Genomic DNA, 13,325 nt, shown 5'->3' on the forward strand with positions numbered 1-13,325 from the left:
TTTTTCCATATATATATATATACATGGGCTTTGGTTTTGTCATATGACAGGGTCAAAAAAAAAATTCCTACAAAATAAGTGATAAGTTAAATAATAATAATAAAAGATGAAGAGGCACTGTGTTCGATGACTTTTTCTTGTCTATAGTGATTGCATGACATCAATTTTTTACCTACAACATGATTCTTATTTATCCCTATATATATATATATATATATATATATATATATATATATATATATATATTATGGGTTAGAATCATTTTACACCAGTGTAAGTTACACTCTTAATCTTGTCCACTGATCCTATTTATATCTAAGGGCTCAAATTTTTTAGTAATGTGAGTCATTGGATACAAGTGGATCAATGGTCAAGATTGAGTGTAAGACTTCTAATTCTTACACCAGTGTAAGAATATCCTGCCCCATTATATATATATATATATATATATATATATATATATATATATATATATATATAGGGTCAGGATCATTTTACACCAGTGTAAGTTACACTCTTAATCTTGTCCGTTGATCCCACTTATATCTAAGAGCTCTAATTTTTTTAGTAATGTGAGCCATTAGATACAAGTGGATCAATGGTTAAGATTGAGTGTAAAACTTTTAACTCTTACACCAGTGTAAGAATATCCTGCCCCATATATATATATATATATAAATATATATATATATATATATATATATATATATAACTCTAGATCCCTCAGCATGCAGAAAACCCAGATCTATAAATCATTCAGATTGTCTTATCCTGTTATTCATGTAAAGATCTATAAATCATTCAAATTGTCTTATTTATTCATGTAAAGAGATTACGTATCTGGATCTTTTAGTGCATGTGCTGATCATATATGACTTACCCTCACCGTAGGATATGCAAATGAATTTTGCGTTACGTGATATTTATAATTTAAATGATATGCGCATGCGCGACACTACTAAGTGCCAACGGTGACTGCGGCGCAGGGAAATGGATAAACTAACCTCAAGCTGAATGAAAAAGCTCTGAAATAAATTTCGAATTCGAACAAAGATTTTATTTTATTTTATTTTACTTTACTTTTTTTTAATAGACGAATCTATGGGACAGTGGTTGGACACTAGACAGGATCTTTATCCAGCACCAATATATTCTATTTTAGCCTTATGTGTCATGTTGGTTGTTTGCTTTTGTCTCCTGATTTGTTATCTATAACGAGCCTTAGCTTAGCCATAATCATTAGTGTTCCTGTTATTTTGCTGCGAGATTGAATCCTTTAAGGACCCACCCTACCAAGTCTCCGACCCTATTTGTTCCCTCAAAGATTTTCCCGCGTTTGGCATCAGCTTCACTCTTCTGGAACTTGTTGTAAGGAGAGAAGATAAAAAGATCAAGATTTAGAGAAAGATAAAGAAAACTAATACAAATTATCAAAATCAAATTCCTTAGGAATTAACTGTACATACATATTAGAAGGTAAAAGAGAGAAAATGTAAAATGTTGATTTCATTGATTAGATAATTCATTTGTACAATATGTGAGCTCTTATATAGAAGAACATAACAGAAAAGAAAGAGATCTAAAATATCATTAAAATACTAAATTACCCTTATACCTAATATCTAATAATACATGTGTAATTTGTTCTCCCTTATTCCTATATAAAGATATGTATTCTTAAACCACCGAAAAACAAAAAAGACATGTATACTTTTGAAGATGAAGATAAAAAATAAAAGGAAGGAGCTAGTATAAATAGTTCCAGAACAACTAAACTTTGATAAGTATATTCTAGTTGTTTTGATATCTCTGTCTAAATCCTCATCTTTTTTAGTATAACTGAGGGTAAATCCTCATCTTTATATCTTCTCTCCTTATTTTACAACAGATTGGAATTTTAATTTTACACAGAAGAGAGAAATTCGTGGAGTAAATTGCATGATGTGTTTAGGCAAAAGTTTAACTATTAAGGTACAATTAACATTTGGTTTTAACGTTTAGGATTTTATTTTTTTAAACTACCTATAAAAATTAAGGTATAAACAGTCAAAATGAGAATGGATAATTAATTTGATGTTATACAAATTTGTTACTTGAAATATTCACTACATATCTTTTTGTTACTTGAAATATTCTTTAAAGAATATTTCAAGTAACAAAAAGATATGTAGTGAATATGCAGAGTCGCTTAATTATATGTAAATTTGCGTGGAAAGGATCTAATGTAAAACATTAATATTTAATGTATAATAATATGAAATCGGTCTATTGATAAATTAATATTAATTTTCAAAACATTAAATATTTTATAAGAATGAGTATTGTGTACAATGTGTAGGGTTTTTCAAAAAGTTTATTTTGAATTTGAAAAAGAAAATAAATTAAAATAGAGAATATGTTTAAAATTTAAAACGAAGATATACATATTTAAATTAAAAAAATAAAAATAAAAATAAACATTAAAAAATATAAGAATTACATATGCCATTCTTCAATGAAAAAAATACTTATATAAATCATATTTACACTAAATGAAAATTAATCAACAGTATATATATGATCACGTAACATGAAGATTTATGTAATTATTTAATTAAAAGTAATGATTTGTTTATTATTGACTGAGTTAGCTTACGTAATTTATATTGTAGACAATTCGTTTATATTTTTTAAGGGATTATAATAATAAATTAATTTATCCTTAAATAAGTGTGTTTTAATTATTTAATAAATAGATGTGAATAGTATTATGTATTATCATTATCCTATTAAAATTTTGGATTCAATAAATTACTAAGGGCTGGTTCATTTGGGCCTACTTCCTCATCGGTCCAGCCTAAATCAATGGCCGCATATCAAACATTTGGGTCAGGCTTAAAGAAATTATAGGGCCAAATACATCAAATCCAAAATAACACTTGTACTAAAAACAAAAGATAATTTCTTTGGGGGTCAGAGGATGTGTCTCCCTCTTTGAATGAGGGGATTAATCTCATTCTTTCTCTGATAGCAAAGCTCAATACACCCGCTTTTCTAATGAGGAACTGGCCTGCAAGGTCGTACCCTGAGGACAAGGTGACCAAAAGAGGTTGAATAGGGATACCTCCAGGTTATAAAAAAAAAAAAAACAAAAGATAACACTCCTACTAATTAATACGTGGTTTGTTTGTATTTGATTTTGGACATCCACAATTGTAATATTTAGATTGCAAGAAGGCATATTCTCATAGGTCACATTAAACAATTAACTATATACCTAGTTCAAAGAATGAAAGTCTATAAAGAAAAAATAGCAAACATTTTGCTTTCTCGCTAAAATGTTTCAGCATATAAGACACAACTCTTAACAAATTTGTCAAAATCTTTCGAACCTCACATCTTAGGCGTTACGCCGAGACAAGCTATAATAAATTTATGGGGTTTGTATTTGTCATTTAACATGACACAACAAATTTTTCTACACACACAACATTTTGTGGGGTCCACACTTTTTGAAGAAAAAACGAATCTCTATAACATTACACAATCACTTTTTCTACAATATAACTCTTATAAAATCCTAAATTTATAGCTTTTATAAATAGAAAACGGAAATTTATTGTGAAGAAGAGAGAAATGAGTACAAGATAAAGAAATCCTCCGAAAAAAGTAGGAAAAAGAAAAAGTAAATAACCCAAACGAGCTGATTAACACACCATTTCCTCCCTGCCTCAAGGCCTTGTATCGCATTTTTATGATTAGTAACTGACTCGAAGGTATTCTTGTTCTACACTAAATCTGAAGCATATGACCATAAATCATTTTCATCGATCATGATTTTACTTCTAACAAAGTTTCTTTCTCGTTCCATGGCTAATTAAGAAATCTAATTCATTATTATCCTATTTCATCTCCTAAATGTTGGGACAAAATCCCTCAAATAACGTGAAAGCAAATTCTTATGAAATGATTTAAAAGTCGATCTTGATTTTCAATTATGTAAAAATTTAATTCCGCCCGATCATTGGCCAGTTATCTATCTGGACCAATCATATAAAAAATTAATCCAATCCATCCAATTTTTTTTATTGATTTTAAATAGGTTATATTTAGTAAATTTTGTTATTGGGTGGATAGTTGATCACCCAATGGATTTTAAGTAATGATTTATTGATCTAATGATTTCGAACTTTATGTCAAAAATACTCAATTAAGTAAACCATCAAATATATGTTGGAATTTATTATGACATTAGTAGATGGCAAAAAAAAAAGAGAGCAATGAAAATATAAATGAATGAGCCAATGAAGGTTCACTCAACACAACTGAACAATATGCCAAAAAAAGACTCAAGTTATCCTCTCCTAACCTTTTGAGACAAACTAAATTTAAGTGAACAACCCCATAAATAAGGTGGGAATTTTAATTTTTCGCGGAAAAGTGAAATTCGTAGAGTTAATTGCATCGTTTCAAACTGTATGTAGACAAATGTTTAACGGTCAAAGTACAGTACAAATTATATTTGATTTTGAAGATATTCGAACGGTTCATACTAGTCTAATTCGGAACATATTCAATTTATAATTGATTTTAACGTTTAGCATTATTTTTAATGGACCTATAAATATTTTTGGGTATATACAGACAAAATGAGAATGGATAATTAATTATATTATATAAAGAATATTTCAAGTAACAGAAAGAAATTTAACGAATATGAAGATTCGCTTAATTACATGTAAATCTGTGTGGAAAAGTTCTGAAGTATTACAATGTATAATAATATAAAAAAAATTTATTGATAAATTAATATTAATTTTCATAGCATTAAATAGTTTATACTAATGAGTATTATGTGCAATGTGAATAGTATTATGTATTATCCTATTAAAATTTGGGATTCAATAAAATTATTAAGGGCTGGTCCATTTGGGCCTACGTCCTCATCGGTCCAGCCAAAAAATCGATGGCGGGTCTTAAAAGTTCATTGCAAGCTAAATGTGTTGATCTATTTGCACTAACTTTTTCCAGTACACCAACTCAAACAAAACAGACATATAAAATTTTGGGTCTGGCTTGAAGAAATTATAGGGCTAAATACATCAAACCCAAATTAACACTCCTACTAGTTAATATGTGCTTTGTTTGGATTAGATTTTGGACAATCCACTACTGTAATTTTTAGATAGCAAAAGGGCATATGCTCTTAGGTCACATTAAGCAACTAAATACCTAACTCAAAGAATGAAAGTCTAAAAAGAGGGGGGACTCTTGATAAATTTGTCAAAATCCTTCGAATCTCACATGTTAGGCATTACGTCAAGACAAGTAAGCTATACTTAATCAAATAAAACAAGCAATCACATTCATTGTATTTTTTTTTAGGATTTTATATAGGGAAAAGTGTCTATACATCTAAATTACACAACTTACATCATTTCACTCTCACAAAGAGGTGGGACCCACAACTTTATTTTTTTTGTCAACTCTCTCTCCTCCTTTATCTATCTCTTTCTCTCTCTTAAAATGACACAACTTTACATCCTTCAAAATTATACACACTTTTCCCTTTTATATATAGCATGCTCTAGGAAATTTGTAATATCATGTTACTCTCACAAAAAGTAATGGCCTCACTTTGTTTTTTTTTTTTTATCTTCTTTCTTTTTGAGTGGGACTCACATCAAATGTATTAAAGTGATATGACACTACAAGTTTTTTATAATATGACATATATAAAATCCTTTTTTTTATATAGTAAAGAAAAACTTATTATGAAAGAGAGAGAAACAAGTGAAAGAATAGCATACAAGATAAAGAAATGCTTAAAAAAAAAAACAAAAACAAGCTAGTTAACACAATATTTCTTCCTTGCCTCAAGGCCTTGCATTTTTATGGTTGGTAACTTCGCTTAATAGATTTAAGGGGGCGTTTGGTAGAGGAAAAAAAAAATTTAACTAAAGAAATGTAATTACTAGGAAAAAAGTGAAAAAGTAAATTTGGTAAAAAAAATTAAAAAAAGTTGTTTGGTTAACTAAAATATCACTACGAAAATTGAGTAGTATTGTCACAATGTTCATCTACTTTTTGCTATTTATCTGGTTTTATGAAAATACCATGTGAAGTGGTCAAATTGCACAGTACATTTGTTGCTTTCTTGCATCTGTTTGACGGGGCAACCAAGTTACATGGGTAAATTTTTTGTTCCCACACTCAGTTGACTGGGCAACTTCAGAAAAATCCTGGGCAATTTTTTTTTTCTTCCTACCAAACACCCCTTAAGGTCTTGTTCTAAGAAGACACTAAAACCCAAGCGTATGACTATTAGGGGGCGTTTGGTACGCTGATTTTATTTGGATTCCAAGAAAAACAACATTGGGAATGGAGAAAAGTCATGTTTGGCACCGAAAAAGTGTCAAGTTTCCTGGGTAAAATATTATCTGACTTTTTGTTTTTATGTGACAAATTCTGTACGATCAGCAACTCTGGTTGTCCATCGATAGTGTGGGATTGGTTGTTGCCCGGGGAAGAAAAAAATGAAGCACGAAAAAATGGACCACAATATCCTTCTTGATTGTACGATCTGTGAATAAATGGTTAAGAGAGAATTGACCTCATAGATGGTGGAGTGTACTATGTATGAACAAATGGAGTTTGTGAGTTGTGGTTCTGCGATTGGTCCCTCCGTTCTCTGTGCTCGTAACTGACAACGAAGGAACAATACAGAAATAAAAGGAGAGGTTGCTATCAAAGAAGGTTATCTTTTATTTATCCTCTTTTCTGATGAATCTTCTGTTTTACTTCAGTTACATATTTTTAGTTCACTTCCTCTCCAAAATTGTTGTTGTGCGCGCAGGAAAGGTGCACAGACAAGAACCATACTCTCCCACACCACCGATGATAATCATTCATGGAGGAAGTACGGACAAATGATAAAATGTGGGGGGTTATTTTGGTAAAATAACCCCACATTCCCACTAATATTTCATAACCAACCAAACACAAACTCAGTAAAATTAACTTAATTTTCCTGAGAAAATATGAGTCTACCAAACAACTTTTTATTAACATTCCAGTAAAATATATTTCTCACTACATTTCAGTAATAATTATTTCCTGGATAAAAAAAAATTTCTCTCGTACCAAACGCTCCCTTAAGTCATTTCAATCTGCCTTGATTTTACTTCAAAGTCTTTCTTTCTTATGTCACGGCTACGAAGTAAAAATTCCGTAACTTATCCTATTGCTCCTCCTCGAGACAATTCGTTTCATGAACATGATAGGATAAGGGTAGGATATGATATGGGGCTAATAAGAGTAGGATATGATATGAGGCTGATAAGCTGATATCATGTTCTGTGTTTGATGAACACCTGATTGCCAATATGATAAGATTATGTAAAAAGAGAAAAAAAAAAAACAAAAAACAAAATATAATACAATAAATACAAATATATTGGGTAGTGTAAGAATACATTGGGTAGCGCGGGGATATATTGGGTATCCAATATTGATATCCTATCCTATTGAATCCTAACCCAACTCCCCTCGTAAGATAAGAAATCATGGATAGAATAAAATAAGATTATAGGATAAGCTAATCATATTCTATTGACCCACCAAACAAGAGAAAAAAGTAAGATATGATAAGTTATTCTATCCTATATTCTTTATCAGATGCTCCAAACAGAACTTCATGAACGTTAGACGGTAAACTGAAGAATTCAAGCTAACATTTTTACGTCTAACCAAAATCATAAATCTAAAATATCAAATTCAAAGCGAACCTTTAAATTTGAAAGAGTGATAGGTAAAATAGATATAAAAATAACTTATCGCACGTACAATATCAATTGTGATTTTTTTAAAAGTGAAAGAGGACTATAGCCCTTAATTTTCCTCGCTCCATCTTTCCGTTTAGACACGACATCAAAACTCATGTCCACGTACCATATTAGAGTTTGTTTTCTTTTGCTTCCCCTAAAAATTAGTAGCTGCTAATGTGTGTTTACTAAAATATACATGATTTTTTCTTTACAAATTTATACTAATCAATCTTTTTTTATTTTTTGCTGTTGTACCGAATCATTTTTTATTTATAAAAAAGTACTCTATAAATTATTATTATTTTATTGTGATTATATTTTTGCAATTTACAATTTTCTAAGTGTAATTCAAAAAAAAAAAATTATCATTTTTATAACTATTAACTTGTAATACATAAGTCATACTTCATGATAGGGATCGCAAAATTATTTATCATTGATAGCTTTCAGTTACATTATATGGATATATATATATATATATATATATATAATGGTATACATAATTTTTAAAAAAATATAAAAATAACACGTATCATTGCTTATAAAATATAGAACGGGGTGTGACGTATAAGGCCTGATATTAAGTTTATATTATACATTATGACATTTTTAGTTATTTGATGTAACCAAAATATAATATAAGCTTATATAAGAGAATACTTTAATACATTAAAATAATGTATAACTTAATCTGGCCTAAGGGAGAGAGATTAAGCTTGATAAGGGTTGATGTATTAACATCGTTGACTAGTACAATTCTCAAGAATTAATATATTATTTTAATACTAAATATTAAAATAAAAATTAATTTTTTAATATATTAATTTTTAAAATATTAGATATTCTTATTTTTATTTTTATTTATTTATTTTTTTGGATACAGTGATCAATAATTTTTTATAAAAATTAATATCATATGACATTTTTTAAGAATTATATAAATTCTTTATTAAAGGATATTTTTATTAAAAATATTTTTTTTATCTCATTTAGTATTATACAGTGCATTATCAAATACTAGATGATATTATCTTATACAACATATTATTTTATAAAATACTATGCCAAATGCTGGCTAGTATTAAAATTGAATCATGTCTTATACAACCAGACCTTATATTATCAGGCCTTATACAATCAAACTTTATATACTATGCTTTATCCTACACTATACACCAAATATCATTTAAGAGATTTAAATACGCTTAAAGAAATTGATTTAAAATATTAAATTATAATAAAAAAAAAAAAAAACAGCTTTCAAATCATCAGGCACGGCGAACATGGTTTTAACAGGGACAAGAAAACAAAAAAAAGGGGCTCCAATAGAATATGTAGATATTTCCATAAATGGTATCACAGATGAGAAAACGCATTGACACCCAATTGGCATGCCACAATTAAAAACCGACGCACATGAGATATAAATATAATTAAAAATAGGAACCTGTGCGGCACAAGTAATTAAAAATCGTTGCAAAGTTTGACGCTTTGCCTTATCGCCCAAGGCTCCACGTCTGTTCCCAAATGAACAAAAACGTAATTTTCACCAGTACATGACAATAGGGTTGTTCAATTCAAATCCGTTGTTGCTTAGCGCCTACCATTTCCTCAACCGCCTCTCACAAATTCATTCCTATTTCTCTTCCTACGGCGGTTCCCGTTTCCCTTAAAACGCTTCGCATCCCTTAAAACCCTCCCTCCCTTTTCTTTCACCCCAAGTTTTCTGTTTCTGTTTCTGTTAAATGAACTTGCACTAATTCTCTCGTCCTTAGTTCTTTTCGTCTCTCCGAATTCTTTCATTCTTTTTATTTTATTTTCTTTTTCTTTTTCCCTCAATAAAAGTCGGTTTGCCATTATGGAGCGAGCGATTATTTACGATTCGTCGGAGAGATTGTCGGAATCGATTGTTTCCGATTGTGAGAGTTGTGTTTCCGGCGGTGAGGCGGTGGACCGCCACGTGTTTGAAGAAAGGTTTGTTAGGCTGGACGAAGGTGGTGAAACGGACCTCATTAGGCGCAGATTCGTTCGGGGCTTGGGGTCGCTCGGGTTGAAAACCGAGGTGGTCGCGATTCACAAGAATGCTTGTTCTACCGTCATGGCCCAAGCGCGTGTTCAGTCATTTCAAATATTCGCGCGTGCGGTGGCAAGATTGCGCGATGGGAATGCGAATGTGAAACATGCTTGGTACGGTGCTTCGGGTACGGAAGAGATAGCCGACATCATTCAACACGGTTTTGGTCCTTTGAATAATAACAGACTCCGTCTCTCTCCAGATAATTCTCCACTTGAAAGGTATCATTTTTAATTTTGAATTTAATTTAATTTTTTTACTGTTGTTTTATGAGTTTGTGAAATTATTTTCTTGTGTTTGTTTTGTGGGGGGCAGTGTAAAGAGCTCTGTTGTTGACAAAGAGGGCTTGAGGCATTTGTTGCTGTGTCGGGTTATCTTGGGGAGGACGGAGCTTGTGCCTCGTGGTTCCCAGCAATGCCATCCGAGTTCTGAAGAGTATGATTCTGGCGTGGACAGTGTTTCAGCTCCCAAGGAGTATATTATTTGGAGTAACAGGATCAACACTCATGTCTTGCCCGAGTATGTCTTGAGTTTCAGGCTTCCTTCCTTCAAAGGTTTGGACTTTGGACATGTTCATGTTCATCTGCGGGTTTTATTTGCTAATTTTGCTTATCATGATGTCATTTTTTAAATTCTGCTTGTGTTAAATTCTGTAGGGGATGTGGAGATCGAGAAACCTTTGAGACCATCTTCTCCTTGGATGCCATTCCCGACTCTAATGTCCGTGCTTTCCAAGATTTTGCCTCAGCGTGATATTGCCCTCATTTCCAAGTTTCAGAAAGATTATAGAGTAAGTGCTTCTGACTTGCTTATGGGGTTTGATGCATTAGCTTATTTTTAGTTTAGCTGAAATCGTTATTGAGCTTCCTCTGTTTAACAGGAGAAGAAGATATCCCGACATGAACTGATACAAAAAGTGAGACTAATAGCAGGAGACAAATTGCTGGTTGGGGTCATCAAATCTTTCAGAGCCAAGGTACGTTTAATCTCTTTCTGGCGTTTTTAATCTTCGTTAAGTTTAAGGATGTATTTGTGGGACATTTTTTTACTACAAAGTGACAAACATCAGACATACTGGCCTTGTAGATCAGGAAAAAGAATAATTGTTCAACTTGTTGATTTATAAATACTGTTATGGTTCAAATTACACCAAGACAAGATATCTTGCAGTATGCTTTCTGAAATCTTTGAAATTGCTGTGCATTCACTACGTACCTAAGAATTATTTTTGAACAATTATGAACTAATGATATGAGTTGGGGAACAGATATCACAAAGCATGATTATACTTTTCTTCAGGTAAAGATATTTAGGTCTTGAAATGCTGGAGAAGCAAAATTGTCTAAATAAGAGGAATATATAAAACCCAATTGACATTGCTTTCTGCCTTTCTCCCAAGTGCTTTTATTAAGCTTGTGGCAAAGGAGGTTGCTTTGCATTGATAATGGAGCGTCCAATAAATAGACGCGAGTTTGTTAGAGAGAAGAGTCATATCTAAACAAGGATAAACAAACTAAAAACAAACCGAGAGAATCCTATCAAAACTTATCCACTGCGTATTTGAAAGTCAAATATTTCCAGGTTACAACATGATATACATCAATATTAACAATATCTCCTAATAGCTTTTATTGATGTGCATATTTTTGCTGGTTACTACTGAATCAGTCGGGTTCAGTCAATTTACCTTCCATTGTATTTGGAAAATCAAAAATGGGGAATCGATATTCATGGAAATATGAAATTTGACTAAGATCTAAGCTGGATGTGAATGTGGCTCAATGTTCTTCCTACTTCTAGATTACTATGGAAACCCTAGAAGTGAAATTAGTTTCTAAGTAAAACAGAGATCTTGTTGGAATTAGTTTGACATTATTGTTAAATGATGAGTTGGAACTTGGAAGTAAGATTATGATTTTTTGAAACCGGGAAACAATCTCACCCCTACCTTTGCGAGTTGGGTTTAACGAGGAGTGGTTTATTCCAGGAGTGAGAACATGAGTTTTTCTTCTACTATAATTTAAAAAAAAAAAAAAAAATTGGCGTTAAACCTCTCCCTCTAGGAAGAAAGATAAAGCTGATTCATAAATTGACACCATAGCAGGTTCAGATTAGGTCCAGTTGATTCTGTTGTCTCCTTTATGCCTATGATTTATGAAGAATCGTGTCAAGTTTTACTGTTAACAAGAAGAGCTAGCCTGTCATAGGCTAATGAATTGCAAGAGTAAGATATTATGTACAATCTTTGGTAAGAAACTGTATTCCCCCCCCTAAAAAAAAAAAGAAGAGGAAGAAAGAAATCTTTGGTAGGAAACTTGTGTAGTTTTATACTTTCTAATGCATTTGACATTATGGTCTATATTTTCATGTGTTTCCATTTTTCTCTTCTTGTTTCATTTGGGAGTGTATAGGTTTTCTAATCTACCTTGGTGAATTTGTTTGTCTTCCAGAAAATACCTGCAAGCTTTAAGCAAACAAGGTGAAAGAATGGCAACCGGACAGCCAGTGGACGTTATGATTGTCCATATGAGTTCTTTAAATATTAAAGGAAGAGTATATAATATTGGAGGTGACATACTTCTCTTACTAACCAAACCTGCATTGATGATTACTGTAAAGAACCAATTACAAACACTGCATGAGAAGCAGCGTAGCTTTGGAGACTTTTTTTAGGTGATATACGTGTTTTTTTTTTTTTTTTTTTTATATTTATTGTTGTGTAGCAGAAGGAATCACTTTTTCTTTCCAATTTGTTGCTATTACTAGTTGGATAACATACTAGCGAATGGGATGGACATATTGACTCTAAGTTGCCGGCTTTCAAAATTTAAATGTAATTTATATTTCATATATTTTCTTTGCACTTGGGCAACTACTAGAGCGTTCACTGGTCAGATAAGTTCGGTTTGGGGAAGAAAAACAAATCCAAAATGACCAAACGTGATTGATTCAGTTTGCTTCGCCAATTAGGTCAATTGGTTAAACAAAAAATAGAATTCATTCAAAGTCAGGACTCAGGATATGATTAAAGCTAAGAATTACTCATACCGAAATCACTCGCGAAACGAATATCATTCAAAACATGAATTACCCACGTTAGACTTATCATAACGTTCAAGAAACTTGTGTTCTGATTATTATTTTTTTAAGTTATTTCGTAGAATTGTTAATGAAATAGTTATTTTTCGTGTTTTTTATTTTATTTTGAAAGTTAAAAGTAAAAATACAAAAGAAAAATAACTCAATATGTTTTAAAATTTGATTCTAAAAATTAAAAGTAGTTATAATTTTAATTATTTTTACAAAATAAGCATTATTAAACATGTTTTTTTTTAATTTTTTTGTTCTAAAAATTAAGAAACCTTTTTGAAAATAAAATTCAAACATACCATTCATCTTGTAAAGAACCAATTCAACCTAAAAGCTAAAGCTGTTGGGTGAAGTTA

The 13,325-nt window shown here is 31.1% G+C and overlaps 1 protein-coding gene across 1 annotated transcript; it reads left to right on the forward strand.

The window, feature by feature from the left end:
• Positions 1–9,612: 9,612 nt before the first annotated feature.
• Positions 9,613–12,660, forward strand: LOC133309975 (probable inactive poly [ADP-ribose] polymerase SRO5). Its single transcript, XM_061510849.1, has 5 exons — positions 9,613–10,100; positions 10,195–10,433; positions 10,536–10,669; positions 10,760–10,855; positions 12,330–12,660. Exons 1-5 carry the CDS (start codon positions 9,664–9,666, stop codon positions 12,360–12,362), a joined length of 939 nt encoding a protein of 312 aa, XP_061366833.1. The 5' UTR covers positions 9,613–9,663; the 3' UTR covers positions 12,363–12,660.
• The last annotated feature ends 665 nt before the right edge of the window (positions 12,661–13,325 follow it).

Source organism: Gastrolobium bilobum, unplaced genomic scaffold (assembly GCF_033153095.1).
Source record: "Gastrolobium bilobum isolate Gb01-03AN ecotype WA unplaced genomic scaffold, APGP_CSIRO_Gbil_v1 utg12850, whole genome shotgun sequence".
In the NCBI taxonomy this organism is placed as follows: Eukaryota; Viridiplantae; Streptophyta; class Magnoliopsida; order Fabales; family Fabaceae; genus Gastrolobium; species Gastrolobium bilobum.

Excerpts from the sequence above, each read along its gene's own strand:
- LOC133309975 (XM_061510849.1), top strand. The coding sequence starts at position 9,664 with ATGGAGCGAGCGATTATTTACGATTCGTCGGAGAGATTGTCGGAATCG. Across the intron at positions 10,101-10,194 it reads GATAATTCTCCACTTGAAAG|TGTAAAGAGCTCTGTTGTTG; the intron begins GTATCATTTTTA and ends TGTGGGGGGCAG. Across the intron at positions 10,670-10,759 it reads AGTTTCAGAAAGATTATAGA|GAGAAGAAGATATCCCGACA; the intron begins GTAAGTGCTTCT and ends TCTGTTTAACAG.